This window comes from Ictalurus furcatus, chromosome 6 (assembly GCF_023375685.1).
Source record: "Ictalurus furcatus strain D&B chromosome 6, Billie_1.0, whole genome shotgun sequence".
In the NCBI taxonomy this organism is placed as follows: Eukaryota; Metazoa; Chordata; class Actinopteri; order Siluriformes; family Ictaluridae; genus Ictalurus; species Ictalurus furcatus.
In genome coordinates, this window is record NC_071260.1 from 29,425,284 (window position 1) to 29,451,114 (window position 25,831).

The 25,831-nt window shown below is 41.5% G+C and overlaps 1 protein-coding gene across 2 annotated transcripts; it reads left to right on the top strand.

The window, feature by feature from the left end:
- Positions 1–25,707, top strand: zmym2 (zinc finger, MYM-type 2). 2 transcript variants are annotated; one of them, XM_053627521.1, is made up of 23 exons: positions 1–427; positions 8,849–9,726; positions 10,436–10,724; positions 10,824–10,986; positions 11,104–11,316; positions 12,979–13,126; positions 15,468–15,583; positions 15,720–15,842; positions 15,969–16,119; positions 16,539–16,711; positions 16,944–17,109; positions 17,230–17,255; positions 17,408–17,549; positions 17,626–17,753; positions 18,444–18,606; positions 19,260–19,403; positions 19,685–19,797; positions 20,021–20,207; positions 21,696–21,847; positions 22,164–22,278; positions 22,557–22,799; positions 23,193–23,328; positions 24,341–25,707. In XM_053627521.1, the coding sequence occupies exons 2-23, from the start codon at positions 8,901–8,903 to the stop codon at positions 24,537–24,539; spliced, it is 4,116 nt and encodes a 1,371-aa protein (XP_053483496.1). In that variant the 5' UTR covers positions 1–427; positions 8,849–8,900; the 3' UTR covers positions 24,540–25,707. The 2 variants fall into 2 exon arrangements, with proteins under 2 accessions (XP_053483496.1, XP_053483497.1); XM_053627522.1 differs by lacking the exon at positions 1–427 and adding an exon at positions 453–1,614.
- The last annotated feature ends 124 nt before the right edge of the window (positions 25,708–25,831 follow it).

Consider the following 25,831-nt stretch of genomic DNA (forward strand, 5'->3'; position numbering starts at 1 on the left):
GCTCAAATCTATCTGTATACAACCTACAACTGACAAAGAGGACTGAAGATGAAAGACAAAGATTGGATATATTTACTCAACAACAACAAAAGAAAGTCTGGTGATATTTATTTTAAAACAAAGACTTTTAGGTCTAAAATTCATTAGTATTATGAATAATAATTACGGCACAATGACATCACTGTGTTACTGTACGTTAATGTCAGCCCACGTGATACCCCCCTCCCTTCCCCCACGTGCCTCCTTTTGTTGGATTTCAATTTTTAAGTTGATCGGAAGGCAGTGCGCATGCGCGATAACGAGCGGCAAGGACCTCGCTGGCAGTGTCCTCCCACGCGCCTGGAACGTCCGTACGTTTCCGCGCATGCGCTTCTGGATTCATGTCAAGGCACAAAACTGGCGCTATATCGTTTCCAGCTCTACTCCGGTAAGAATTTTTCACTGGCGGTTTTGATGCTATAGCTACCGTGTTTAATTGCCCCAAAGTTCTCACAACTGTCTGTAGTGTCTAGCTCGTCCTAAAGACACGATTCGGGTCACCTGCGTGCTTCTTAAATCTAATTTAACCAGGAGAGAGGCAGGCAGTGGGTTTTTTTTTTTTTTTACCCCGCCTGAGATTTTCTCCCCCTCTCTGCCGTGGTAGGGTGCTGGTGCTGTTACCGCTGCGCGTCCGCGTATTGTTTCTCTGGCTCTCTAATGGCGGACAGGAGACAGTACTACTACCCTACCCACTGAGTGTGGGGTTACTGCTCAACTACCGAGCGATGTTTACTTTCCTAGCTGATTATTTTGTCCGCGTTAACGCTTCCTCGATTCAGTATCTCTCTTAATGATCCGGTTCATTTAGTAAAATTGTGTACCGAGGCGTTCTTAGTTGATGCTCTGAAGTGAACAGCGCCCCCTCAGGTAGCCACGTGCATGTCGTTTTGATTACCCGGGGTAAAAGCTCAGGGGTAACTTCCGAATTAAATGTTCACCCAAGAGTACACTAAAAGTGCACTAAATATACATATACAATGTACTGTTGCATGGATGTTTGTGTGTTTTTAATTAATCATTTTTTATTTATTTATTTATTGTGATGCTTATTTTGTAACATTGATATAACAGTAATCTTGTAATGATATGCCGAGGACACCATAACAAAGAGATCACGGTTAAAGGGAATTGGGAGTACTCGGACCTTTTGCACTTAATGCACTTAGTAGCTGCGTCGATGCTACGATTATTCGCGAATAACTTTGCGACGTTTCTCCGTAGCTAATAACAATGGCGCAGTCTCGCGCACACGCACGCACGCAGGCAGGCAGGCTCTTCCTCCCTCCACTTCCACGCTAATCCAATGGCTGCATGCGCCAGAGAGGCCAGGGGTGGGAACACTGAGCTGAAACACGACCACACTTCAGCCTGGGGAAAACACACACGCTTTTCATTCTACATAGTTAACTAGAGTCGGTGTGGTTATTTATTTATACGTGTTTTATATACCATGGGGACTTGCTGTGACACGCGCGCGCTGTCGGGACCGTGGAGCTGCGGCCCTGGTCCAGCCCCAAACCCCAGCGCGAGCTCTACTACTACTCGAGTGCACCAGTGAAGGGTGCAGCACTAGAGGTGGGCCTCACTCACTTACTCCGTTTCCTCTTTTAGACGAAAAACCCCGGAGCATTTTCTCGGGTTTTGTTTGTTTCCCTGGTGGACACGGAGCAACTTCAGAGCAGGGAAGATTTTCTCTGAAATACGTGGTCTCTGGTCACGTGGCATAAACGTGTTGATTATTGATCTGATCTAATCTAACTCGGGGTGTTTTTTTTCTTTCTTTCTTTCTCTTCTTTTTTTTTCTTCCATTCACACGTCTGTCGCCCCCATTAGCACGTGTGAAGACTTCACACCCATAGCACATGTTCCTCGAAGAGTAACAATAGACGTGGCTGTTTTTAAACTTTAAACCCCTGGGATATCTAAAGCACGTTTGATTGATCTCAAATATTGCATAATGTGCTCCTGTGTAGACAAATTTATGACTTAGATCTAGTTCCAGCCATTGGGAACTCCTGAATCCTTCCATTTGTAAACACTTGGCTTATTAAAAAAAAAAAAGTTGCATCATAGTTTGAGATGTTATTACACTGTGGTATGCCTCATTGAGCAGCGTAAAGCTTTATGCGTGCGCGCACGGTCGTATAGTCGCGTAGTCGTTCACAGTATGCTCGTACACATTGCAACTTGCACTAACGCCCCTGGCCTACAGGAGTCAGTACGGAGCAGTAAAGCAGGTCTTCTGGCGTGAAGGACGACAACGAAGAAGAATCACAACACGAAGAATAATGCTCGGGCGATTTCTCGCCACGATTCGCACCCGTATACAAATCCTTTATACTATTTAAGGTTAAATTTATACAAAATCGGGCACTTTATTACCTGCGCTCGTTTCCGTCTCTTCCGGGTTTTTTTTCTTCATGTACCTTGAGAATCAACGGCCCTGGGTCACTGTTGCCACCTAGTGGAGCAACTAAATAGTGCAAGAGAATTAAATGTGCTCGTGCAACTGCGGTTAGAGAAATTAGGCGGCGCGCGTACAGTACACGCGTACTCTGCTGATGACGAAATTCGCGTCACGTGTACTGTACGCTGTTTTTTTTTTTCTTTTTTTTTGGTAGACATGTTTTTAATTCAGGTTAATTTAAAGTAAGCAGAATAAGGGTCGGCGGTTTATGGAAGTATTTTCCGGACTTTTTGCAAATTGCGCTTTCTTTCTATTTGTGGACTCATAAATATTGGGGTGTAATTCAAATGAAAATGGAGGTCATGTATTACCATGGCCTTTTCGTTTACGTGAACATACAACGCCTGCCAAATTTCAAATTGAAACGCAAAGTCTGTTTGCAGTAGTATTTCCCATCTTTCATGGGTTATAACCCTGGCGTTTGTCATCGCCTCCTTTACTTCACTTCCTCTGCATCACATATGGAGCCTGCCAAAATTCGAACAGAATCACAGTTCCCTTTGCATTTCCAATGCCTTGCACAGAAACCTGTCAGTCAGAGTTGAGTGGGAGTACACTATTATTGGTACTTTTCCACTCCACGGTTCGACTTGACTTGCTTTTTGGTTGTTTTCCACTGTGGATAGTACCTGGTACTTTTTAAAATTTTATTTTAAGTATCTACTCGGTCCGAGCGAGCCGAGCCGATACTAAATGTGAGTCACACGCTGAGGGAGTAGGGAATTCTCCTTAACGAGTGGTTCTGTATTGTGCCTAAATCAATGTGTCATTTAATACATACTTTGCGTACGGTAATATTCTATTAATTGAAAATTATGTATCGTTTATCTCATTACAGATAAAATTACAACAAAGGATTCTGTCTTCGATTTTTACATCGTGCTTGTCACCGATTTCCAGTCAGGTGTTTATCGAAGTCAAACCTGTCACGGCTGAATCTAACGCAGTCATGAGAACTACGTAGGGTCTAGAGTGCCGTTATTTTACATCATTAATAGGCTCCGTGTTCAGTGAACGGGAAAGGCGTTTGGAACACGGTCTGACCGTGTATTTGTCCAGGGCTTTGATAATACGACGTTATTCCTGCGTGAAGCTGAGTGGAAGATGGCACCCGCGTTGAGGTGGCATTAAACCGCGGTGGAAAAGTAAAGCAAGCCGAGCCGTACCTTATGGGACGTGTTTGTGTTCGGAAGGGACGTCAGTCACAGTCGACGTCGGCCAAAAAGGAAAACGTGCTGAACAGACGATTGTGCCGATGCTGTGGAGCGAAGCGTTTTCATTTGAATTTACGCATCCACAAATAGAAAAGGCAATTGCAGTTTGCAGTTAGTTTTGAAAATAGTCTGGAAAATACGTCCATAGTAGTCGTAGGGAGAAATCTAAGATTAAATTCGAGCCCACTCCTGAGAAGTACGGTATGTACGGAATAAAACATGATGATGGAGTGTGCTGTTACAGGAGCCGGTCCGTAACGCGGTGACGTGATGCGGGAGCCGGTCCGTAACGCCGTGACGTGATGCGGGAGCCGTGACGTGATGCGGTAGCCGGTCCGTAACGCGGTGACGTGATGCAGCCGTTGCCATCCCAAAGTTGCTTTATTTTAAAATAACAGCATGTATCTGAGTATTTTATTTCTTTTACATGACGGAGATTTACCAGCGATTACGATTTTTTTTTTTTTTTTTTAAGAATAACACACTCCCGTTATCGCTTGCATTATAGCAGCTCGCCACCTTCTCTAATGAAGACAAGAAAACACAACTTGTCAAGTTACCGAGAAACCAAAAAGCGTAAAGTCCTCTGTCCTGATGACATTTTCACATTGAGACTCCTCCTAAATGTCTCCTTAATGAAAACCTATGAACCGTTATGTGCCTTTCTTGGTTATAGCCCATTTTTGTCTGCTTATTAGCCTTAGATTATGTAGAGTGTCCACCATACAAGTCACTGTAAGAGTTGTTGCTTATATATATATAAAAAATAAAAAAATAAAAAAAAATTCGATTGAGTGCGTTAATATAAACCAAATTAATCAACGCTTTCTGACCCAATGTGAGAAATCAACAATGCTGTGGTATTCCTACTGTTTTATTCCACAGCGGTGTTTATTTCTCACACGCGGTCCGAAGGTTTTGACTGTATTCCTGTTGTGTTGCTGTACTCAAGCTGGTTAGCTGAAAGACCACGGAGGACAGAACACTCCTTTTGACCTCTATCGTATGTATTCCTATCACTTGGTCTGCGGGTTTTGTTTTCTGGCCGGTGTATTTTTTTTTTCAAATCTAATCCGACTTGTTTTCGCCAGTCATCGTTTGTGCGTCAGCTAGCTAGCTAGGATTAGCCACCTAACTTTCTACAGTTGCTTCTGTGGGAAGTCGGACTTGTGGAAAGTCTTGTGGATATACCCTGATGAGATGTATGTATGCATCTGAAAAGTGCCTGACAGCTGTGACTGATGTTTTGGCTGATTTGATCTGAATCGATCCAGCTGGTTTCGGCATACCCTTTGGGGTGCTTTCTTTTGAAGTGGTTTGAAAAAGTTTATTTTTCTTTGGTGTGCCAGTCTTGCCTTTGGGTATTTTTATTTTTATTTTTTTTAAAAAACAACCGTTGTCTGTTGTGTAAAATCTAGCAGTTGGCTATTATTGGTTTGTTCTAAGGATGTGACAGTGAGGAAATTTTCCCACCGGTTAATCTCGGTGTGTGACAAGACCGGTAATACCGGTATCACCTGCGGGGGGCTTATGAATGCCCGTGCAGTTCACTTTCGCTTTCGAACTAGCAGCAGTTAAGGCGTGGCAATTGCTTGAACGGTGGGTACGTTATTATTCTTAATGAAAAACACGACTACAAAACAGTACAATGACACACTCGCTTATATCAAACATGGAACTTTTGAAACCAAATCTTCCGCCACAGTGTCAGTCAGCTCGCCTCACTCTCGTCACGTGATGAATGAAATCTGATTCCTGCTGATCTGTGCTGCGACTCGGACTCGTTCGGCTCATGAATTTTTCATCGTAGCGTCCGTTCTCTAACTGAACTAAATGATTTTTATTACTATACAAAGGCGAAACGACAGTGGGGGCAGTACCGCTGTGGGCGAGGGATGTAATCGGTGTGCGGCCCCAACACCTGTAACGCCAGCTATCTCAGCAAGCCTAGCTTTTTCATATGTCTTTCATGGAGAATGCAAAGTAGACTAGCGAACAAAGTCACATATGGTCCGTAAAACAACTCCGTGTGAGAATTTTGACCCCAACTGATAAAACGCGTTTAGTTTAACGGTACGTGCGATCGCTCTGTAAAAACAGATCATGGAGAACTTTTTCCTCTATATTTCGTCTAAAATTGTTGTATTGTCCCCGTGTAGGTGCCATTGTTTTCATCAGGGTGTATGTAAAGGAGTTGTTTGTGTGCCAACTTTTATTTTAAAAAATAAGGTAAAAATACACAAGATGAATAGAGCTGGGTGATGTATCGATGTAATATCCATATCATGATAATTGATTACACGTTACACTTTTCTGAGAGATCATTGGTATGGTGATGTCTTTGTTTGTTTTTAATAATTACAAATTAAAACGGTACTGAACGGATGCCGTTGATTTGATGTAATTGGAATTTTTTATTTATTTATTTATTTACCTTTCTTTGTCTTTGTGGATACCATCAAAGACAGTTTAACATATTTTTTGTTTGTTTATTTTACTACTGTTTTGTGGAAAGTTTGCTAGCTAAATTATATATCGCGTATATAAATATCGTGTAAATTATTTTGTTTAAAGATCTTTTTTTTCCCCCATTTAGTACTGCCCTTCAGACGCTAGATAAGATAGTTACATGTCTCCCAGAAGACGAAATACTAACAACTTACACCGATCATCCTGTTCAAAAGTTTACATCCCCCAGCTCTTAATGTATCGTGTTACCTTCTTGAGCATCAGAATGTTTGCGTCTGTCTATTAGCTGCCCTAACTCCTTCCATAAAGAATGATTAACCAGTTGTAGCTTAGCAACTGTAACCAGGCACAGACACCTTTTGAAAAGCTTTGAGGATTTTGCAGTATGCTGCAGTGTGAGAAATGGAAGTGAAATTTATTTATTTATTTTACTTATTTCCTTTAGCTGAGGCACATGAGATGTTGATTAAACTGTGTGTAACAGGTAAACACGTCAAAAATCACACAGAAGTACACCTGCTTCGAGATATTTAGCTAACTAGCTAGAATGTCATGGTAACCAATCTCTTGTTCTTGTTAACATGTTGAATTTGCTACCATGTAATGGAAGGAAAAAGAATGTAATTACGTTTCTATGAGGTAATGGGTAGTAGAAACAGGCAGGATCACTTAAGAATCTCGGCGCGCTTTAGAGTGAAATGGAAAACGGTGTGGTTAGCTGACGCTTGGACGTTAGCGCACTGCCAGAGCAATACAGGCTCTTTAATTTCCACAATCAGCTGGGTCTCCTATCATTTCACAGCGCTAGCCAAGACGCACGTTTTCTGTCTGGCGTATTGCGTTGGTCCTGTAGAATCAAAACCCGACACATACACTCACTATAATGTATTCGTTTCAATGTGTGTCTGCTGGACTAGACAAAGCAGAATGTGAAATACAGAGACAGCATCAATCCAGTTCATCAGCAAGTCAGTACGTTTACATGGACAACAATAATCCGATATTAAGACGATACTCTGAATAAGAAACTAGCATGTAAACAGCGATTATTGATCACCTTAATCCGACTAAAGTCAGACTCGAAGTAAACACAAACGGAATTAAGACGTGTGGAGTATTCCTGTTTTAGTCGCATTATCGACGTGCGTTACAGACATGTACACAGCTTAATCACACTATTAACGTCGTGTGGGAGTTTTTGCCACGTTGTACGTCAGGACACGTACACACACGGCAGCGCTCAACCGTTTTACAGCAAACGAGTGTAGGGCTGCGTCCCAAACCACGTGCTTACCTACTATATAGTAGGAAGTGAAATACACATTTTTAGTTAAGTACACGGTTTCAGACACAGCCCACGGCTTCAAGCAGTCGTCTATTTGCACGTACAGCATGACAAATAATTAACTGCACTTGAAGCTTTTGTAAAATTTCAAATGGAACACCCAATACTGTGTACGGTTCCATAACGAAGACTAACTATGTCGATACGTGAAATTCTGGAGGGACGTCGGACGGCGTGGCGTGGTGTGGTGTGGTGACGTAACGACGTGCACCGTTAATCCATCTCTGTTCTATAGCATGTGAAACCTGAACATGAAGGGAATATTCTCATGTAAACACGTTAATCATGATATTGTCTGATTCAGAATAAGGTCAATAATTACGTTTACATGGACAGCATTAATCTAGTCACTGAGATGTTGAGGTGATCCAAAGGTGTTTATTGGAGTACATTCTTTTCAGGTTGCTGTTTGGACCCTGGTTGCAGTAAGGACTACTGTACTAGTCAGTTTTCTGCATTATGGGTGGGGGTGGGGAATAATATCACTAGATAGTTACAGATAAACAGTGGACAAACAAGCCTTAATTATAGCCCTTTATATGTACTCGAGAGAGAGAGAGAGAGAGAGAGAGAGAGATATATATATATATATATATATATATATATATATATATATATATATATATATATATATATATATATATAAAATATATAAAATATACGAGAGCCTTTGTTGCAGCCAATTTATCATCCTGTCTGCTTCACCCAGACCCAACGCATACGTGTAATGTATGGCTCTTAGTGAGGCACTAGGATGTGACCTTAACTTAACGGACTGAGTTGTTCAGAAGCCCTGGAGTGATCTACTAGTAAGTATAGTATAGAATAATATAATATTCACTGTCTGTTGGTAATTAGTCAAACAAATAGAGGCTAATCTTTTGTCTCTAGCACATAAGACATGTCATCTGCTGCTGCATAGTGAACACTTACAGATTGCATCGAGAGGAATTGTCCCTCGATGCTTTTGTTACCATGGTAACCATAGATGCGAAGTAACCAAGAAACATACACGTGGGGTTGCAGGAATGATGTTTAATACAGGAGGGTCACAACAGCATTCAAAACATGACATTAGAATATAAGTGTCTGAGAGTGTAACGAGGCCAGTTAGACTCATGATGATAAGCAGTAGATGAAAGAAGATGGCTGTTCAGTTGGTGGTTTTTGCAACATATGGTTCACCTTCATTGTTTTGTTGGGTTTTTTTTTTGATTGATGAATTAAGCTGTATTTTTGTGGCTGATTAATTTTACTAAAGCTCAAATTTCAGTATATCTGTCATCTTAATATGTCTCTTTTTTTTTTTCCCAGGTAAATGCCTCACTCCTTTATTTGTGGTAACAGGTGGTTGGTTACCTAAGCGATGGATGAAGAGTTGGAGCCCAGGACAGATGTGGAGGAGGGATTAAATAATGGGGATGAGCCCATGGAAACCACACCCTCAACAGAACTGTGCGCAGATGGGCAGCTTGAAGAAACCGGTGTCATGACAACAGATGTATCCAAGGCTCCAGAGGATAATGATGACGACGTTGTGCTGGTGGAGGGGCCTCAGTTTCAGGAGGGGAAAAAAGCAGCAAGCCCCTCTAGCAGCCCTGCACCTGCTGAGACCACAGACGGTGCAGAGCCAGCCACCACAGCGACCACATCCTCCAACACTCCTTCTCCTTCTCCTCCTCCTCCTCCTCCTCCCTCCTCCACAGCTGCAGCAACGATGGTTCCCAAAAGCCAAACTGAGCCCATTGTTATAGACGACGAAGAAGATCCCGAGCAAAGAGACTCTTCCTCCTCCTCGCTGGCATCGAATCAGACCAGAGAAGCATTAAGCAGCACAGAGCCGGACTCGGAAATCAAGATTGCCAGCGTCACCACGCTGGGAGGGACATGTTCATCAGAGGTGGCCATGTCGACGTCAGCAGAGACATCCGCAGCCCCATCCGACGAGGAAAGCATGAACCTCAAAATCACAAGTGTGACCTCATTAAAGGGGAACGACGAAGCAGAGGCTGGTGGAGAGATGGAAGCTGCAGAAAACGGCTTGCAGATCAGTAGCACGTTCAGCCTAAACCCAGAGGCCCAGCAGAGCCAAGGGTCAGCAAGTAAACCTTCACCAACGTTCAACCCAGGACGCGTTAACTCGGCTACCCAGCCGGTTCAAAACGGCGAGACAGGGACTCACCAGAGATCTGGTAATGCCTGGACAACTCTTAAACTTTTTGATTTGATCTGAGAAATACTTATTAGCAGATGAATTGATTTAAAATTGATCAGCTTTTTTAAAAAAAAATGTCCGCCTCATTTGGTTCATCACGGAGCCGCTTTAAACGATGACTAAATACGTTAGTTAGCGTTAATGTATGATATAGTTGGAATGAGAGGACGTTCTGGTTTTAACGATGCTTTGGGTTTTATTTGATCCTGTTTTATTTGAATGGGCTGAATTTACTCTTCTTACTGTGCCTAATGAAGTTTAGAATTAACAGATTGGATATAGTCTATTTTTCTACGTTACTGGTTGTTTTTGTTAATGGGTTTTTGTATGCAAGGGTAAATCTAATCATATTACATTTTCACAGTTCATTTATGTGAATGCTCTGGTAGGCCTGGTGGAATGAATCGTTTGTATGCTTTAGCGTTGCACTTTATCCCCCATCAGTTATTTACTGATTAAAAAAAGTGTCACTGACAAGTGTCTTGTTTACTTAAAACGTTCTAGATATCTATCTTTCTCGGACATCATGAGCCTTAAATATCAATATGGAAGTTTTTTTTTATATATATCAATATAGAGAAGCTGACTGAACTGTCTTACTTTCCGTGTAGAATTTTTCCATTTCTCAATAATTTAAAACAAAACCACTTTTTAAAGTCAATTTGATATTTTTGCTTTCCTTTCAGATTCCTGGATCTCTCAGTCGGCATCTTTTCCCCGAAATCAGAAGCAGCCAGGGGTGGATTCTCCCTCTCCTACAGCGTCTCTTCCCAAAGCACCGGGCCAGTCTTCCTCAGGCTCCCAGCAGCCACCACGCACCATGAAGGTCACCTGTGCTAACTGTAAAAAGCCTTTAAAAAAAGGTCAGACTGCTTATCAGCGCAAAGGCTCCTCCCACCTGTTTTGCTCTACAACCTGCCTCTCTGCCTTCTCCCACAAACCCACGCCCAAAAAGAGCTGCACCATGTGCAAAAAGTAAGACCTAAAAACGTGAGCTGTTTGGTGTATATATTATTCTCTCGAGTGACTAACGCGATGATAAACTTGCCAAATGTGATTTCTCGTTAAACTTAGGGACATTACTAGTATGAAAGGAACAATTGTGGCTCAGGTGGACTCGAGCGAATCGTTTCAGGAGTTCTGCAGCACCGGTTGTCTGGCTGCATACGAAAATAAACAGAACCCCCCGAAGAACACCCTCAAAACCAAGTGTACCGTCTGCGGAAAGCTCACAGAGGTCAGTGAGACAGATTTTGAGTTTATATACTATATTACAGTCCTGTCTTTCATTTTATGTCTATGTTTAAGTCGTATATATGTTCTGAAAATCCATTTGTCTCGTGTATTTCTTTAGATTCGCCACGAAGTCAGCTTCAAGAACATCACCCATAAAATCTGCAGCGATGCCTGTTTTAACCGTTACCGTATGGCTAATGGCCTGATCATGAACTGTTGTGAGCAGTGTGGGAACTACCTTCCCAGCCGGGCCACAGCAAATCACTTCTTGCTTATTGACGGGCAGCAGAAACGCTTCTGTTGTCAGAACTGTGTCAGGGACTACAAACAGGTGGAGTCAACTTTTGAACAGTGACATTCCTGGTTTATTTCCTATTGTCCTTGGGTATAGAGGTGTGCACAGAATGTATTTTAATCCTGCTTCAGACAGCTTCTAAAGGAGTTCTGATTAGTATGGCCATTCCTGCATTTATTTGCGTTTGTGCTGGTCTGCAAAATTTTCTGAGGAAATCAGTTTTTTTTTCTTTCCCAAAATATGAACTGATAATTCGTGTTAACTAAAACGACAAAGGGGTCGCTGACGATAATGAATGAACACGATAAGCGCATTGCAACACGTGCATCCTATATGTAGCCTATCTCAGTTGGTCTTCCCACGGTCTTCATATCTGACCAGGGCTGACACACTAATTTATTAGTGTATGTGTATACACATACACTCACGTGTGTGTGTCACTCCTGTTATAATAAACGACAGAATGTACACTGCAAGCACGCAAATACAGCATATGACGACAATAAACTTGATTTAAACGAAACCTTTTAAGCAACTCGCACCAGTTTCCCCTGCCCCTTACACACATTGGTGCACTTTGGATATAAATATAAGTTTGTGCTCGTGCATCACTGTCGTGCTTCCGTGCTACACAAGCTCCACTTTGTAAAGTTTGCAGGTTAAAGTCTTCTACAGTACATTTAATATAAAAAACGCCGTCACTTGACGATTTCGCCACCGTCTGATGGTGTCTGAGGTCGTGTTGGGGATAAAAGGTAACGCTGACAATACAGTAAACTGAAGAAATTTATTTCCGTTGGCGTGATGCAGCATGGGCTGGGAAACGGCTCATACTTCCGGTTAATAAAAAAACCGCTAGTGTTCCATTTGAGATGATATTACCTTTCTAAAAGTCACACACTAGACGGTAGAATACATAGTGCATAGTGTAAGTGTATAGTACGTCGTTTGTGCCACAAGTTTGGTCTGCACTCCGATGCGTGTTTTCGGAACAGTAGTAACACGTTGGGTAAACGTACCCCGTGCCACGCGCGGACCGATTAATCGATAACGAGATTCATTGACGACGATTTTCATAATCGATTTTATCGATTAGTTGTCGCAGCTCTATATCTGACCACTAGTTTCTACCCTGTGGGGTTAAGAATTGCCTGTTCCTACAATGTTTTTGTTGAGTCCCAGTACACACCTCTGCATGGAGGTGTAGTTTAGAAAAAGCTTCTTCTAGAAACTACCTTGGGGCTACATAATAAAAGGCCTGTGCCAGTCATTTCCATTACATCAACCTGCTTTGGGAATGTATTACTTTGGGTAATTGTTAGTTACCCAAAATACCCTGAAATAATTGATTAGTCTGATTTGGATTTTTTTTTTAAATTGCCAAACAAAAACACCATTATAAAGGTTCTCGCCTGGTTACTCTTCCACCAATGTTCGTAACTGCCCCCTCAAATAGTACCTTGTGTTATCAGCACCGTGTTAGGATTTTTCTGTTGACGAAAACAGGAATTCTGCTTCGGAGCCACTGAGGCCACTGTTCCGCCTTGTGTCACCATCTTTCAAGTGTTTCCCCCTTTGCTGAGAAGTTACCCAACAACATAAGAAACTTGTCAAGAATGTATCTAATTGAAGTGAACCTCCTTTTTATTGAAATACTAGTTTTAATTGAAATTTTTTTCTTTTTTTACTTTACCCTAGACGCATGGAAAGATGACACAGTGTAGTGGATGTAAGGTGATGTGCAGGTCTTTTGACGTTACTCATGGTATTGGACCCACTGGCATCATGGAGCCTTATTGTTCTTCATCCTGTATGAATAAAAGCAAAATTGCAGCTGCTGCACAGAGTAAGTACTGTTACAACTCTGGGGATGCCTACTCATTGGTGCCCGTTTCTTATCAGTTGGGTTTTAGGTTGTCCGGTTTCATTTATGTTCTGTGCACTCAGTAAACGAGACTTTGTTTTCGTGCCTATTTAATATACAGTAATACTATTATTAATAGTCTATGTCTGGAGATCAGGCACTGCAGATGTAAATAATTGTTAAGTGTAATTATATTGCTCAGCTTTTAGCCTTGCCCATTATAAATGAATCATTTTGTAGAATTGACTCCTCTGGTATGGCGTATTCCGATTTTATATATATATATATATATATATATATATATATATATATATATATATATATATATATATATATATATAAATATAAATAATGTATATGTGTGTGTGTGTGTGTGTGTGTGTGTGTGACACACACATATTTGTGTTGAATGGCATCACAGTGCCATTTTTCTATTTGGAACTGATTTCTCAGGTCCAGTCGCCTGTGAAATCTGTGAAAGTGGTTCTTGGACGTTTTTGTTGACGGAATATACCAGACTCTTTAGCGAATGCGGGAGGTCTTGCTTGTGAGACTTGTGAGAGAATAGGACTAGACTTAACAGGAGTTGGACACGGAGGTCCCACTTGGGTCAAGTGTGAGCTAGCTTCATGGCAGTGAACTAGTAATATTTACAGTGGCTTAGCGGTTAGCACGTTCGCCTCACACCTCCACCTGGGGGTTCGATTCCCACCGCTGCCCTGTGTGTGTAGAGTTTGCATGTTCTCCCCGTGCTGCGGGGGTTTCCTCCGGGTACTCCGGTTTCCTCCCCCTGGCCAAAGACATGCATGGTAGGCTGATTGGCGTGTCGAATGGGTGTGTGAGTGTGTATGTGATTGTGCCCTGTGATAGATTGGCACCCTGTCCAGCGTGTACCCCGCCTTGTGCCCGACGCTCCCTGGGATAGGCTCCAGGTTCCCTGCGACCCTGTAGGAAAAGTGGTATAGAAGATAGATGGATGGAACATCAGTAAGTGCTGTTGTAAAAGTTGATAATTATAACTTGCAGTGTTCTGATACGTGATCTTTTTAAAAATATCTTTAGCAGGTAACAGCTTAGCACCGTGATCATGAGTGCTGTTGCTGCTGATTTTACCTTCTTGGCGAATTCATTAGGGATCTAGCTCGAATCCAACAGGGCTGATCTGGCTAATCAAGTAGACTGATTATCTGGAGCAGGTGTGCAGGATTAGGGTTGGAACTGAATTCTGAAGGAAGTTTAATCTCCAGGAAGAGTGTTGATTCCCGGAATTGTGTAATCACCGGTGTGAGGCGGGGCTGGGATGGAAGTGCTTAGACATGCTCCTGGGCAGTTTGTTAGCCATTTATACATTTTTATGGTTTTATTTGAATGGATTTTTTTTGTTAAATATGATTCATAGGCAACTATGCTTCTTGAGTACACAGCATAGAGACATCAACTGATGCACTTCAAGTAGCACTAAAACGTAGGGCTGCTCGATTATGGCGCAAATCCTAATCACGATTATTTTGGTCAATATTGCGATCATGATTACTCCATGACTTTGGAAACATCATGCATTTATTGGACTTTTCAAAAAAAACAAAAAAACAACCCAACTTTTATTGTATTTTTAACAGTGTATTATGTAAAACAAAGCGAGCGGGGCACGTCATGTGACGCATTTCGGCGAATCGCATCACCAGAAATGAACTTTAAACTTCCTTAGCCAATGAAATTCTGTCTCCTGGTTTAGATCGGCCTGTAGTCTCTCAATATTAGCGAGCTCTAGAAAGGAGACTAGCATATTTAGACCAGCTGTCATGGCGCTAGAGGAAACAAGCTTTCCAACGATACCAAACATTATTTCTTTTTCTTCCACGGCAGACTCCTTGAAACTAAATTCTTTCCAAACGGCTGAAACGGTTTTATCTTTCATGCGACCAAAGGCGCTCTCGCTCTCTTGGTCATCTTGACACGAGCTGAACAAAAAATGCCGCAGCCTAGCGGGGAGTGAGTTCGGCCTTTTAGGGAGGGGCGAAAGCACACCGCTGTAAAGAAAAATGGCGTTCGGTTTTTAAAAATACAAAACCAGAACATTTTGTGAAACAGAATGCGGCACGATGATCATTTTATCTCGATTATTTTGTTTTCATAATCGTCGGCGGCCATAATTGAAATCGAAAATTGGATTAATCGCACAGCCCTACTAAAACGCATTGCCCTCGAACCGTGCACAGCTGATTTTCATTGGCTGCTAACGGTTTCTTGGTTTCAGAAATGGTGTCATGACATGTTTAAGACCTACATAGCTTGTATTGACACTCTGCATCTGTCTTTGTAGTTGTTGAACCTTGCTGCCATTTCTGCAAGAGAAATGCATTACCTCAGTATCAGGCAACACTACCTGAAGGGAAGGTCTTAAACTTCTGCAGCTCTCAGTGTGTCACGAAATTCCAGGTACATGCATTGCAAACTGTATAACCTATAGACATATTTGCATGGCATACTTTGAATAAATTTAAGGATCATTTGGGCCATAATTGTACCCTTATTTCATTAATTCCAATGTCTTTCACATTTACTTGTTTTCTAGAACGCCACTATACAGACATCAGCCAACGGCCAACTTCCTGCCTCAGCTTCTAGCAACGTCCAACTGAAATGCAACTACTGCCGCGGCTCCTTCAGCCTGAAACCAGAGATTCTGGAGTGGGAGGTATCGTTATCAACCAAGTCTGTTGTTTCATCATTACTGTTTACCTTATGAACTAGATGGGACGTTGAGCCGGATAATTATTATTTTCTTTAATATGACCGTTAGATACGTTCTTGTTCGTTTCAGGATAAAGTGTACCAGTTTTGCAGTAAGGCGTGCTGTGAGGACTATAAGAAGCTCCATTGCATTGTGACATTCTGCGAGTATTGCCAGGAGGAGAAGACCCTTCACGAGACTGTCAAGTTTTCAGGCGTCAAAAGGCCTTTCTGTAGTGAAGGTACTTTCTATTGTTCCTTGGATGACAGCCTGTTTACTGACCTGGGATTAGAACACCACTGCAGTTTAAAAACGAGGTTTAGAGGAACACGCCAAGTTAGTTCAGGCTGATAAATGTGTAGATTGTAGTTATTAAACTCATTCTACAACTTCAAAGGCAGCTATGACTATAACTTTGATAATGGTGGGTGTGATTTCTGTGACTGTACCAGTTTGTATAGATTACTTGATCAGTAGAATAACTGTCCGGGGCGGCTGTGGCTCAGGTGGTAGAGCGGGTTGTCTACTAATTGTAGGGTTGGTGGTTCGTGTGAGTGTATGGGTGAATGAGAAACAGTGTAAAGTGCTTCGTAGATCCACTAAGGTTAAAAAAAGGTGCTATATAAGCAGACCATTTACCATTACTTTCTTTGGCTGCAGGTTGCAAGCTGTTGTTCAAGCAGGACTTTATACACCGTCTGGGCCTCAAATGTGTCACCTGTAACCACTGCACTCAGATGTGCAAAAAATCTGTTACCAAACAGATAGATGGTGTCAGCAGAGACTTCTGCAGTGAAACTTGTGCTAAGAAGTTTCATGACTGGTACTACAAGGTCTGTGATTCATTCTTAAGTATTAATTACGTCTCTGGTTTTTTAATTAAAAAAAAAAAAAAACGCGTCCTATGATTATAACTTTATTGCTGTTCACATTCTGAACCATGGTGTCGATTTCCTATTTTAATATGAGGACGCAATTCGAAGGTTTGCACATTTTCCGTGTCCACGTGCTCTGCGTTTTATCCGTTTGCTTTTTAAACGTGGACCTCTCTCGTTCGTCCACCAGGCGGCGCGCTGCGACTGCTGTAAGGTGCAGGGGAACCTGACCGAGTCTGTGCAGTGGCGTGCTGAGATGAAGCACTTCTGTGATCAAGAGTGTCTCCTCCGTTTTTACTGCCAGCAGAATCAGCCCAACATGGCAACTCAGAAAGGGCCGGAAAACACGGCATTAGGTAATAAACAATCCTAATAAAATCAGGAAAAATATGCAATACGTTTTTTTTTTGTTTTGTTTTGTTTTGTTTTTTTTATTGGAAAAAAAGTAACGTAATAATCATTTTGTCTTATAATAGGACAGACACATGCATCAAAGTTAACTGTGAGTATTAGTCAGTTTATATTTTCCTCATTTTATCATGTCGATTGTTGATGTAAGAATTATAGAGACACTCGGTTTAATCTTCCTCTATTTAGACGAGTATATGTAGCAGCAATCTCTCTCTCTGTCCCTTTTTTTTTTTTTCCACGCAGCTGACCAATCAGGGACCCGTGTCATATGCTGGAGGAGGGATTGTTAAGGATGTGAAGAATAAAGCCGTCCTCTGTAAACCTCTCACCATGACTAAAGCCACGTACTGCAAACCTCATATGCAGAGCAAACCGCTCCAAACAGGTAGATCGAGCATAGCACCCCGTACACGTGTTCATTACAGACAGACTAACACGCATTCGGTTTTCTGTCTCTACAGAAGAAGATGGCTTGGAGGGCTTGGTGAAGGAGTATGTCCCTGTTCCAATTCCTGTTCCTGTTTACGTTCCCGTACCCATGAATCTCTATGCTCAGGCCACACCCACCTCTGTTGCAATACCTGTACCTGTAAGAGCTTCCCTGTCAATTATTGAGATTCCCAGAAATGCTATTGAACGGTTTAATATCATAGTTATTTTTACTGCTGATGAGATATACATACACTACCGGTCAAAAGTTTAGGCACACTCATTCTTTATTTTAATTTTTTTCCCACATTTTAAAATAATAATAATAATAATAATAATAATAATAATAATAATAGTCATCAAAACTCTGGAGTAACACAAATGGAACTATGGGAATTATGTTGTGATAAATAAATCAAAATAATTTAATTTAGCATCTTCAAAGTAGACGCCCTTTTCACCTAGAGTTTCCAGAAATGTATTCTTGGCATTTTCTCGACCGATCTCTTGAGGAATTTCCCTGAGATGATTTTTTTAAACAGTATTAAAGGAGTTCCCACCTACACTGGGCTCTTATAAGCTGCTTTTTGGAATATTTCGTTCCCAGTAATCCGTTTAAACAAATATAATTTTTTTTTTTTTTTTGTAAATAAATTGTTCGTTTTCTAACGAAAGAAATGAATATGTTCACCAATTTCAAACATTTAATCATACACCTTCAGATCAAAAGCTTTTTAAGATCATGAGAAACATTTCACTCGCGTGTCCACAAACTTTTGACCGGTAGTTTTCACCGTGAACGTACGATGACGTTCCAGCTTGAACTCTTGTTCGGTTCTGCCGTTCTCAGGTCCCTGTGCCAGTGTTTCTGCCCACCACGCTGCAGAGTGCTGAGCATATTGTGAAGACCATAGATGAGCTCAAAGCCAAGGTTCCCACTGATCCTCTCGAAGCTGATCTGATAGCTATGGCTGAAATGATTGCAGAGGAGGATAAGAAACCTGACTGCTTAGGTGTGAAGCTTTTCCTGGAAACCACTTTCGTTGTGTTTCTGCCTTGATGGAGCTTAAAACTGGCTGTGAGATCATTCAGAATAGGGATGCACTAATGGGGGGTGGGAGGGATCACATCATGTAAGTGACATAGTTAGGCTTGTCTTCACGCATACGTCCACCAGGCTCATTTTTATATCAGTGACTGGTGTTTTTCCACAGTGCTGAATTAGTATTTTGTGCGTCTTACCATTATAATCCTGCTTAACTTAACAAAAAACTCAGCAGCTGGTTTTTCGTTTTAGGGACAAGAATTTTCATTCACATGCATTTAAAGATGTGAGAGAATGTTACAGGTTTGCATTCTTCTTCCATTGCTCTAAATGCCACTTCTTCTATCCGTATGCCGTATGGCTGCATCCACCACCACTGTAGTGTAGTCATGACAGGCTCTACATGCCCTGATACGTACCGTTTGTTGATGATGCATTTGAAAAACACAGCAATTTGGATATCTCATTCCCCCCCCCCCACCCCACCCCACCACCACCACACCCCCGTAACCCAGATACGTGATGCCATGGCTCGAATAATAAATACACAGAACTTAAATTTGTGAAGAGACATGGCTTTCCGCAGTTTGAGGTAGTGTATTTTACATTTATCTGTTTTAGATATCAAATGTGAAAAGGACAGTGAAGTGGTTAAAAGGGAGAGAGTAAATAGCATCAGTGGTGGTAGCAGTTCAGACGAGGAGGAAGGCGAGGAGGAAGACAAGTATGAACCCGACCTGGACCTGGAAAAAGATCTTCCTCAAGGTACCAAAACTATTAAACACTGACATTGTGTAAATGTTAGGTAACATACTCAAGCTAGTGTCGTCATAGCTAATGTTCACCGTGACGCATGTAATATATAGAGAACTGTAGAGTCTAGTAGCTTGGATTAAAATTCTCCTTCGACTATTAGCGGGTTTTTCACTGTTAGTCGGGCTGAGAAAAGTGCTGTGACCTTTACACACACACACACACACATTTATTTAGTTATTTATCATTTAAAAAGACACACAGAAGTAATTCGGAGGTATAATTCTCCTCAGCTTCAGAGCCTGTGCCCGTCTTGGAAGGGATCGACACAGAGATGGGTTTCACATTGCCGCCCGTCCTCACTGAGGAGCGAGAGGAGACGTCCTGGACCCGAACCAGGAGGAAGGTACTTACCCACACGCACATCGTGAGATATTTTTTTTTTTTTTTACGCAAGTGTGTGTCCAGTGATTATAAACACTATGCTGTTCACATTCTGATGTACAGTGATCGCTGATGTTTTATTCTGAGGACGTTCAGACGATTAGTATCTACGAATCGTATGCAATTTATTTCGAAGTCGTCATCCTTAGCACTCATGGTTTATCGTCACGTTAATTACGACGTAGGGCATCAAGAGACCACGGGCCGCGGAAGAGGAGATTTCTACAGCGTCGTCTTCGTCAGCAGAGCCTTTCGCAGCAGACGCCTCTTTCCCCCTGAGCTCCAGGTATGGCCTGAACGCCTGGAGGAGATGGATCGCATCATCAGCTGCACAGTCCAGTGACGTAAAAGAGAAAGGCGCTTGCGAGCAAGGTGAGAAGGCGTTCGCCAGCCGGTGACGAGCGAGTCGTTTGAGTCAGTATGCTCAACGTGTCCGATGATTATAACATAACTGCTGTTCACATCCTGAAACATCTGGTGTTGATCATTTGATGTTATGAGGACACGAGCTTTTTATTGTAAGAAATGGCGCTAATGTTCATGAAAGGCTAGAGAGGAGCGTTGTAGAAAAATACAGTAGGGATGCAGTGATGCGCTGAGAATCATCCTTGCTGATAAACCTGGATATATCAATGATGTACAGCCAAGAGATGTTTTGCTTCCTCGTTGTTTTATAACCACACGTGACGTATTGATGATCACATGAGGAATATGTTGGAAATTTGTTCTAGGCCGTCATGTCACATACTAGTATTACTTTAAGGAAATCGTTTACTTTAAACTACAGATTTGTACAATTTTCGAACTCCGTCTTGTCTGGTGGAAACCTGCTTTTATAAAATGGTTTGTGCTGCATTCTTCCACCACCGCATGCATTACTCTCACGGTTGTGGAGCGTGAATTATTGCTACGACAGGATTGTCAGGGTGACTACAGCTCAGGAACATCGTAGTGTTTAATGTTTTGTTTTTTGTTTTGGCTCCCCCCCCCCCCCCCCTTCTGACTCAATGATTTGTAATTAAATTATCTTAATGTTCAATTATACTTCAGTTTCATTTCCGTCCAACATAAGTGAGTAGATTATAAACTCAGCAAAAAAAAAAAAGGAAATGTCCCTTTTTCAGGAAACTGTATTTGTGTATTTTAAAGATCATTTTGTAAAATCCAAATAATCTTTAGAGATCTTTATCGGAAAGGGTTTAAACGATATTTTTCATGCTTGCTCAATGAACCATGAATAAATATTGCACATGCACCTGTGGAACAGTCCTTAAGACACTAACAGTTTACAGACGCTAGCCAATTAAGGTCACAGATACAAATAGTTAGGACACTAAAGAGACCTTTCTACTTACCCTGAAAAACACCAGAAGAAAGATGTCTAGGGTTCCTGCTCACCTGCGTGAACATGCCATAGACCTGCTGCAGGGAGGCATGAGGACTGCAGATGTGGCCAGAGCAATAAACTGTAATGTCTGTAATCTAAGACGGTGCTACAGGGAGACAGGAAGGACAGCTGATCGTCCTCGCAGTGGAAAATTACATGTAAGCGTGTGTCCCCCCCCAGACGTGATGGAGAACTTGTAAATGCCTTGGTGGAAGAGTGGAGGAACATCTCACAGCAAGAACTGACCAATCTGGTGCAGTCCATGAGGATGAGATGCTCTGTAGTACTTAAAGCAGCTGGAGGCAACACCACATACTGACTGTTACTTTTAATATTGACCCCCCTATTGTTCAGAGACTTGTTGAATCTTTTTATGTTAATACAAATATTTACACATGTTAAGTTTTTTTTGGCTGAGTTTATACTGACATCTTTACTTTTTCTTCTTTTTTTTTTTTTTTGTCCGTATCCAGTGACTCCACCTCGGTTGAAAGGCAGTCTTATTTCTCTGGGTGCAGCAGATCTGAGCAAGGCTCTGTCTCAGTTCGTCAGAGAGGTGCGTCGGCCCAACGGTGAGCGCTATGCTCCAGACAGCATTCTCTACCTTTGCCTCAGCATACAGAAGGTATGTGTGACCGCTTCATATATACGTGTAGCTTATGTGCCATTGCAGTTTGGTGGGTTTATTTGGATTTTCTTTAAGCCTTTTGGTTTGGGATTTTATACGCTGCAGAATCGGGAGACTTGTGCAGTGTGTACACACAGGCTTGCGTTTCTTTGGAACTTTTTGAGAATCTAGATACATTGCTCGATGTATTTTTGCTCGTTTTGGGACAATCTGACACGTGCTGTTTTTAGGCGTCGCGTCAGAAGTTACTCCCTAATACAGTCACCGTGCTCTCACCGTTATTCTTCCTGACATTCTGTTGGTTTACTTGAAGTATTTGCAGGAAAAAGGAAGGACAGATGACCTGTTTAATGACTCCTGCTACAGTGTGTTTGAGGAGGAGCTTAACAAGGTTCTCAAAGGCTGGCAGCCCAGCGTTCTTCCTGATGGTAATACTCTTCCGTCCTTGTCACTTTACGCTGCTGTTCAATCAAGTGTCCGATGATTAGAACCACTGCTGTTCACATCCTGAACTAAAGATGTTGACTCACAACTAATGAGGACATTTTGAAGTTAATATTTAAAAGAGGCGGCTTGTAAAATTTTGTTTTTCCCTTATTATTATCATTATTATTATTACTACTTTTTATATGCCTTATCAGAAATAAGTATAAGATACCATTTGCTCTGCATGTGTAGATGATGTATGTGGTGTTACTGTGTTCAGGCTCTCTGTGGGGTCGTGTCGAGGAGCCGTGTCTGTGGAGCAGCAGACAGCTAGGAGAACATTCCCCGTCGGTTCTCCTGCGCTCTCTCGTCTATCTCAACACAAAATACTTCGGCCTGCGCACTGTCGAGCAGCACATGCGCCTCTCGTTTGGTAACGTCTACGGGCCCAGCACTTCTAAACCTCACGATCACGACACCACTGTCTGTATTTGCATCCCCTCCATCTCACCGGATCAACACGGTAGGTTTCACTGCAGTCAGCTAACACAAGCATGAGATCACAAGGTTCCTGTAAATCGTCTAGTGATGGTGTGCCATTTCATTGCCCGTTATCAGTGATCGATCACCGTTTGCTGCATTTTTATTATATATGCGAAGTTCTCCATTGCGGTTCTCTTGAACGTTTTGAGCAAAGGTTTTGTTTTACAAATCCTTTTAAAGGAAAATCCAGTTGTTTTTAAACAGCGTCGATCGTTCGTGCACACACAGGCTTTAAGGTTAACGGTAAGATTCGGATTTATAGTGTACACGGGCCCAAGGATGACATTTTTTTTGAAGCGCTGTTTAGTGCTTGTCTTTTATTGGTCATGGATTCATCATGGATTAATTTTGTGCATTAATCCGATGTGAACAGAACCAACGGCAAGTAAGAGGAGGCGTAAAGACGCTAGTGACTCGAACTTTGATCAGAACGATGGTTCGGGAGGCTTCACTCACTGTCCTGTGAAGAAACACGAGTGCCGCTTGTATGAACTCTACTTGTCTAAGTGGTGAGTTTCTCCTCAATGTTTCTACATTTAAAAAAAAAAAAAAAAAAAAAAAGTAAATACCGTAAAGAGCAGTAAACAGTCGTAAATGAAACGGTCAATATTTGGTGTGACAGAAAAATTAAAAATTAAAAAAAATTAGTAGTGTCCGGTACAATTTTTGCAGTTTTGTAAGGAAATGAGCTGGAAGTGTTATTGAGTGTCTTGCAGAACCAGACACGGTTCTTCTGGAGACTTTTACTGTCGCACTCGCTTCTTATTTTTGTAGCAAAACCCAGCAGCCTTCATTGTGTCATTTATTTATTTATTTATTTATTTATTTATTTATTGGTCTGAAAAGTGTCTCTTAGTACTTAATCTGCTGCTTTCTTTACTGACATACAAACACTTTTTTCTGTAACGTTTCATTTTGGGCTGGAAAACTAATGTCTGTGTTTTGTACTGACTCGATAATGTAGAAGTCATAAAATAAAAATCTTTAACAGCGTTTGTATTGGGGGGGGGGGAGCTGCACAGTAATGTGATTGATTGATTTTTATTTATTACTATAATATAATATAATGCATGCATGCCAAATCATTCAAGTGAGAAAGTCAGAGTGAGAGATTACTGTGTGAGAAGGGGAAAGGTGCTGGGGGAGGGGGAAGTGGGGGGGGGGGATCCGCTCTATTGGTGTATTTTTTGTGTTTCAGCACTCTCCGGCATTAAAATGCGGAGAATGCGTAAAAGTTGCCAGGTCTGATGCAATTCTTTTAAATATTTACATAATATTTGTGCTCTACAGTTTGAATAGCTCTGGATTGTAGCGTGTGTGTGTATGTATATATGTGTGTATGTTTGTGTGTGTGTATATATATGTGTGTGTGTGTGTGTGTGTGTGTGTGTGTGTGTGTGTGTATATACACACACACACACACACACACACACACACACACACACACACACTCTCTGTAAAAGAAAAAAAACCGCGAATCAACAGTACGTCTAAGATGAATTTCCTGCTCACTTTTCCCAGCCCTGAGTCGGTGAGGCAGAGGACAGATTTCTTCTATGTGAAGCCAGAGGTTGCCTCAACACCAGACAGTCCTCTGTGGTTCACTTCAAGTCCTTTAGAAAAGCATGTGCTGGAGAGCCTACTAACTCAAGTCCTTCTGGTGAGGGATATCTACAGAGAGAGCGGCCATGAGGAGGAGGAGGAGGATGAGGAAATTTAGGAAAAGTGGAACTGAGGCCTTGTATGCCACCATAGCACCCTCTGCATTACATGTCACTTTCCCTTTAAACACACTGATCCCATTACAGTTATAAGCAAAGCAAATACTGTACGTCAGGACTTGAGGGGTTTAAGGCTTAATACTGATTTCTAAATCAGTGTTTCCAGAAGACTTGGTCTGATGATTGGTGCTTTACGTGAAAAGCAACCCACAGACTGCTGCTTTTTTTTTTTTTTTTTTTTTTTTTTTTTTGTATATTTTTTGTTGTTTTTCATTTGTTAGGAAATTGTGTGTATGTGATGTAGCATTACCTGCGATGCCCAGATTGGGCTGCTGTGGTCTGTAAATATTTCTGAATATATTGTTAGAGAGAGGTGTGAAGTAAGTGTGTGTGTGTGTGAGAAACAGAAAATACATTGAAATGCTATAGATAAATAAAATGAAAGAAATCAACACAAATCCAACAAGCCTTCTTAAGAGAAAATATTTATTTATTGCAGTTTGTGACGTGTTGGAGTCCTTAAGACAGGAGTGTGTGTGTGTGTGTGTGTACGTACGCTGTGCCATTTCTCTCACCTTCATTAAGAGCATTAAAGCCTGCTGTAGCCCTTGACCACCCATCTCTCTCTCTCTCTCTCTCTCTCTCTCTGTCTCTCTCTCTCTCTCTCTCTGGAGTTTGTGTGTTGGTTGGCTTGCAGAGCAGGCTTATTTGAAGCAGGCTTTTTGTTGGTATTAAACTTTTAGTGTGAAGCTATTCTTTTGAGCAATCAGTTCTCTAAACCATTTAATTTTTTTATCAATACCCAATGTGTATTGTATTTTTTTTTTTTTTGTTGTTGTTGTTTTGTTTTTGTTTTTTTTCTTCCCCAGCTTCCAACTTTAATGACGTTTGGATGTTTCTTTAATACGTTTGAAATAAACAAAGCACTTGACAAAAAGTGCGTTGTTGATTCCACAGTGGCATTTTGTTAATGGTAGAACGGAAAATTTGTACTGTACTCGGGCGGGGTTTGTGATTGAAAAGAATCTGTACATCTGCAAAGGATAGTTTTGATCATTAAAAACCCATTCTTATAGATGAAAGGAGGAAACAGCTTTATATGTTAAATTGTTTTATGTTGTCATTGTCTGTTTTTATAAATTCTATTTTTTTACCAACTAATTAAAAGTCATTTTCTTTATTTTACAAAGACGACCTTTTGGAATTTCACTGATTTAATGAGCCTCTTCGTGCAAAACGAATCCTTCGGCCAGTATATTTTCTCGAATGCTCAGTCACGTGTAGCTCAGCA